The following is a 6,254-nucleotide window of genomic DNA, read 5'->3' on the forward strand; positions in this document are numbered from 1 at the left end:
GGCAGCAGTGGTATGAGCTGGGAGTGTGAGCAGGAGTGTGCTGGAATAGTTCATTGTGTGTGTGTATACACCTGGACATGTCTGAATCCTGTTTAAGTCAATGAATTCCTTGTCTATCATACAGATCAGTATTGTTCATCTCTGCAGCTCCCACAGTCTCTGACATTCACTGTTTTCTCTCAGGTTCAATTTTCGCTTGGCTACAATCTGCTGTCGCTTTAACTGACGTGATTGCCACTGTCGTGTTTAACAATCTATATGCTGCCTCCCTGCAATGGTCCAGCAACATCTCTCTGCTCCTGGCTGCAGCAGTGTGTTGCTTCAGCACAATACCTATCGTGTGAGTACATATCTCTGTCTAGACTGCCCTTGCTTCCCATGGTATTCCTGTTTGGTAAACGTCATTTCATGTTTCCACCCATCTTCTCTCATTGTTGGACTTTCCTCTCTTCGCTCCATACCTTCTGTTATTTCCCAAAATGTCCTCGCACAGTCTCCTGGCTCTTTCCCAGAGTGTTTACCCCTCCCTGTTCTCAAGTCCAGGCCTGACAGAGCACAGCACGAGCAGAGAGCATTGCATCACCACAAAATATTCACTTCAAACCCCAACTCGTACACATGCTCCTGTATAATCACATCCTGCCTAGCCTCACCCTCCTCCAATTACATCCTGCCTCCTCTCCTCCAATTACATCCTGCCTCCTCTCCTCCAATCACATCCTGCCTCCTCTCATCTAATCACATCCCGCCTCGATTCCACTCTCCTCCAATCACATAACCCATTGGCTTTCTTCTGCAATTAAATAGCCTATAGTCTGCCTGGATTACACATTGTCGGAGATGGTAACTGTAGCTGGGCAGTCTCGGGAAATAGTGCTAATACCATTGGACCAGTAATCCAGAGGCCAAGCCTAATGCTCTGAGGACACGGCTTCAAATCCACACCAACCGGTCTAATGATGACCATGAAACTAGTGTTGATTTTCATTAAAAACTCATCTGGTTCAGGGAAGAAAATGTGCCGCCCTTACCCGGTCAGGCCTACCTGTGGCTCCAGACCCACGGCAAAGTGGTTGACTCTTAATTGCCCTCTGAAAAGCTTGAGCGAGCCACTCAGTTCAAGAGCAACTAGGCATGGGCAATGAATGCTTATCCAGCCAGCGACACTCACATCAGTGAATTTGAAAACAGATTCTAGGAGAACCATTTAACAGTTGTTGGAGGAGGAGGCTGGAGGCACTGCAGCAATCTCCTGATGACCAATGAGAGCCATAACCCAGAGGGGGGCATCCCTGAGTACAGTAGGGCCCTGTGGAGTACGTGATTGTTGATTAGGAAAGGGGGAATGGAGTAAAAGAGCCCCATTAGTACAATCAGACAATCTATTTAACAATAACTGAGAACCCAAATAAATCATAGAAATCATAGAGACCCGACAGTGCAGAAGCAGGCCATTCGGCCCATCGAGTCTGCATCGACCCTCGGAAAGAGGACAAAAACAAGGCATACACCTATCCCTTAAACCTCACTGTGCGCTAATGGAGTCTCAGTGAGGGGACTGCGCTAATGGAGTCTCAGTGAGGGGACTGTGCGCTAATGGCATCTCGGTGAGGGGATTGTGCGTTAATGGAGTCACAGTGAGGGGACGGTGCGTTAATGGAGTCTCAGTGAGGTGACTGTGCACTAATGGCATCTCAGTGAGGGGTCTGTGCGTTAATGGAGTCACAGTGAGGGGACTGTGCGTTAATGGAGTCTCAGTGAGGGGACTGTGCGCTAATGAAGTCTCAGTGAGGGGACTGTGCGCTAATGGCATCTCAGTGAGGGGACTGTGCGTTAATGGAGTCACAGTGAGGGGACGGTGCGTTAATGGAGTCTCAGTGAGAGGACTGTGTGTTAATGGAGTCTAAGTGAGGGGACTGTGCGCTAATGGAGTGTCAGTGTGGGGACTGTGCAATAACGGAGTCTCAGTGCAGTGAGAGGACTGTGTGCTAATGGAGTCTCAGTGAGGGGACTGTGCGCTTCTGGAGTGTCAGTGTGGGGACTGTGCGTTAATAGAGTCTCAGTGAGGGGACGGTGCGTTAACGGAGTCTCAGTGAGGGGACTGTGTACTAATGGAGGCTCAGTGAGGGGACTGTGCGTTAATGGAGTCTCAGTGAGGGGACTGTGCGCTAATGGAGTCTCAGTGAGAGGACTGTGCAATAACGGAGCCTCAGTGAGGGGACTGTGCGCTAATGGAGTCTTAGTGAGGGGACTGTGCGCTAATGGAGTCTCAGTGAGAGGTCTGTGCGCTAATGGAGTCTCAGTGAGGGGACTGTGCGTTAATGGAGTCTCAGTGAGAGGACTGTGCGTTAATGGAGTCTCAGTGAGGGGACTGTGCGGTAATGGAGTCTCAGTGCAGTGAGAGGACTGTGTGCTAATGGAGTCTCAGTGAGAGGACTGTGTGCTAATGGAGTCTCAGTGAGTGGACTGTGCGTTAATGGAGTCTCAGTGAGAGGACTGTGCGTTAATGGAGTCTCAGTGAGGGGACTGTGCGTTAATGGAGTCTCAGTGCAGTGAGAGGACTGTGTGCTAATGGAGTCTCAGTGAGAGGACTGTGTGCTAATGGAGTCTCAGTGAGGGGCCTGTGCGCTAATGGAGTCTCAGTGAGGGGACTGTGTGCTAATGGAGTCTCAGTGAGAGGACTGTGTGCTAATGGAGTCTCAGTGAGGGGACTGTGCGTTAATGGAGTCTCAGTGTGGGGACTGTGCGTTAATGGAGTCTCAGTGAGGGGACTGTGTGTTAATGGAGTCTCAGTGAGGGGACTGTGCGCTAATGGAGTCTCAGTGAGGGGACTGTGCACTAATGGAGTCTCAGTGAGGGGACTGTGCGCTAATGGAGTCTCAGTGAGGGGACTGTGCGCTAATGGAGTCTCAGTGAGGGGACTGTGCGCTAATGGAGTCTCAGTGAGGGGAATGTGCGCTAATGGAGTCTCAGTGAGGGGACTGTGCGTTAATGGAGTCTCAGTGAGGGGACTGTGCACTAATGGAGTCTCAGTGTGGGGACTGTGAGCTAATGGAGTCTCAGTGAGGGGACTGTGCGCTAATGGAGTCTCAGTGAGGGGACTGTGAGCTAATGGAGTCTCAGTGAGGGGACTGTGCGCTAATGGAGTCTCAGTGAGGGGAATGTGCGCTAATGGAATCTCAGTGAGGGGACTGTGCGTTAATGAAGTCTCAGTGTGGGGACTGTGCGCTAATGGAGTCTCAGTGAGGGGACTGTGCGTTAATGGAGTCTCAGTGAGGGGACTTGGTGGGCTTTGGGGAGAATGCTTGGCAGTGGGATTAGATTGGGAGAGAGTTTGTTAGTTTTCATGTACAATGGACTGCGTGGCCCCTTTCTGTGCTGTAAGGGTGTGTAGAATCGACATTGACAATTGTTTAATATGTCTGTATTTTATTCTCCAGGGTTTACAGCTGGAGACTGAACAAGACTGATTACAGCCAGATTCCTGGCACCGACTGCGCACAGAGACTGGGCAGAGAGGAACTGAATGATTTCAGTGATGAGTGCTCTACATCGTCCATGTCAGATTAGGCTGCCACAACGAGCCTGTCACACGGACCATCACCCCAACGTAAATACACTCAACAGACCGATAAAAGAGGGTTAAAGGTCCAGAGAACAACAGGAGGCTGGATCAGTAGAAATTCTCAGTTCTAGGGCTCAAACTGAAAACGTTTGGAGCATTGACTCCAGCTCGAAGTGGATCCTAGAGGTTTGGGGACTTTTATAAATTGTGTTTTGGGAATGGGAATGTCATTGGAATACCAAATTCAGAGCAATTTGAATATATTTCTCCGCTAAAGGTTCCTGAATTATCAAGATGGGATCATTAAAAACAAACTTCAAGCGGTCAGATTTTCCTCAAACCCCAACAGATTCACAACAGTTGTTGAAGGTGGAAATCCTTACGCCGTCCACGCCGATATGTGACTCCTGAATGGTAGCAGAGTGCTAGAGTGACCTCACGAATGCTTCTGTTCCTTAAAACCACTCGCGAGCAACGAGGGAGCGGAGTAAATGGCAATTCTCGTCGGTGAGGCCCACATCCTGGGGAAGAAGATACCTCAGCCGGAGCGATAATAACATTTTGATGCACTGTTTGTGAACTTTCTCAAATATTACACTGAAGTGAAGTGAAGTGTGCTCACTTTGAAATTAATTCCCTTGTTTGCTCAATGGCTTTGATTGCTTCATATGACAGATAAATACTCCCAGATTTTGTAACAACAATTTGTGCCACTGAGTTCTCTTTACCCCCAACCTTGCAGTTCACATTCCAAGCATTGAGCTTACTGCGTAAACATGTTTGATTCTGGGCTGTTGGCCATGACCACATCCTTTTTGAAAACAGAAATTTTCACTCCCACTTCCTGGTCCCGTCCAGTAAAGTCAGAATTTCCCAGCAGAGTAATAGGAAACAGATCGAGCAGGCAATTCAGGAGGTTTCCGCACTGTAAGAGCATGCCAGTGGAATTGTCGCTTGTACTGTATATACTTCACATTGTGGGAGAGTAAAGACTGAGCCAGCTAACAATGTCACAGAAACATAGAGAATAGCCGCAGGAAGAGGCCACTCGGCCCTTCGAGCCTGCTCTGCCATTCATTATTATCATGGCTGATCATCCAACTCAACAGCCTGATGCCCCACATCCTTTGATAACCCTTCGGCCCCACGTACTCTTTCTAACTGCTTCTTGGTAACATCAGCGTTTTGAACTCAACTTCTTTCTGTAGTAGAGAATTCCACAGGCTCTCCCCATTCTCTGAGTGAAGGAATTTCTCCTCATCTTACTCCTAAATGGTTTATATCTTATCCTCAAACTGCCAACCTTGTGCCCTATTGGAGACCAATCCAGACACCGTACATTCCCAGGAATCGTCATTGTACAGAGCAGAGCAGTGTCAGACATGATCATTCTATTCTCATGCCACGGCACAGATCACCAGGCCATGTCCTCTCGCAGGTGGGATTTTCCTTCCACTGCGTGTTTTACGGCAGTGGAGGTGTCCCACCAGCAGCTGGTGTGATGACTGGAAGATTTTAGGAATATTGGATTCTCAATGATGGGCAATTTAAGGGGTGTGGTAGTCGGTATTAGGGGTATTACGGTACCCTGAATAATGCTGTAAGAAAATTGGTGTGGGAGGTACCTGAGACTGCTATTTCATTGGTGACGCCTGCCTGCTGGTTCTGCCCAGTAAGGCGGAGTATAAGAGCCTGTGTCTCCCCAGCAGCTGGGGGAAACATCTTGTACAATAAAGCCTTCAATTGTCTCCAATCTCGCTTCAGGAGTTATTGATCGAGCATCAAGGGTTAAGAATTAGCCATGATCGGATTGAATGACAGAGCAGGCTCGAAGGGCTGAATTGCCTTTTTCTGCTTTTAATTCCTATGTTTGTATGTTGAAAACCTGTAGTTAGAATGTGTTTGACTGCAGTGGTCATGTTTGTTTAAAAATAATTCTGTTTTGCGGGGCCTGGGTGCGTTTAGCAGCCAGAAGGTGAAATTGACAATGGAATATGATTTTCAATCTGGGCTAATGGACTTTGGTTTGACTGGGAAAGCCCCTGTGGAGTTAATGTGCTCTGCAGCCTGCAGAGATCATGGGCTAGATTCTCCGCAGCCCCGTACCGAAATTGCGTTTGGCGTGATGGCGGAGAATCGACTTTACGCCCGAATCAGGCCCGTCCCCGGAGAATCGCTTGTGTGAATTATACGCAGTGGCTGGGGGTCATTGCCAGAGGCCCTCCCAGCGATACTCCGGTTCCAACCAGCCAAATTCCCGACGGCGTGGTTTTAACCCCTCAGTCCGCGGCCCCCTGATGGGCGACGGGGAGTATCAAGCACCAGGGGGGCCTTATGGGCGGCCAGGGTGGCGATCAGGCGGGTCGGATGGAACTGCGCGGGGCAGATCGGCGGGACCTTGTTGGTCCTGGTCCGCCAGCTGAGTCTGCAATCGTGTGCGGCGTGGCCGCTGGAGGCTGCCGGCGTGCGCATGCGCGGACTCGGAACCGGAAGTGTGGGAGCCTGTATCCGCAGACAAAGCTACGTGAAGCTCCCCGGGCCCCTGCCAGCCCCCTACAGGTAGATGAACAGGTCTTTATTTTTGTTAGGAAAGTCTGGAGTGAAGCACTAGCGTTTTTATGCCGGCGTGGGGACATAGCCCCATTTTTGGAGAATCTAGCCCCATTTGTTTCTCAGCATGGGGAGATGA

The 6,254-nt window shown here is 49.6% G+C and overlaps 1 protein-coding gene across 1 annotated transcript in view; it reads left to right on the top strand.

The window, feature by feature from the left end:
* The window catches only part of LOC140395299 (solute carrier family 46 member 2-like), a 37,801-nt gene extending 32,483 nt beyond the window's left edge, over nt 1-5,318 (top strand). The window contains exons 3-4 of the mRNA XM_072482896.1: nt 184-340; nt 3,441-5,318. Of these exons, the coding sequence (XP_072338997.1) occupies nt 184-340; nt 3,441-3,570 (287 nt within the window). The 3' untranslated portion in view covers nt 3,571-5,318. The remainder of the gene's footprint in view (nt 1-183; nt 341-3,440) is intronic.
* Nucleotides 5,319-6,254: the final 936 nt, after the last annotated feature.

This window comes from Scyliorhinus torazame, chromosome 18 (assembly GCF_047496885.1).
Source record: "Scyliorhinus torazame isolate Kashiwa2021f chromosome 18, sScyTor2.1, whole genome shotgun sequence".
NCBI lineage: Eukaryota > Metazoa > Chordata > Chondrichthyes > Carcharhiniformes > Scyliorhinidae > Scyliorhinus > Scyliorhinus torazame.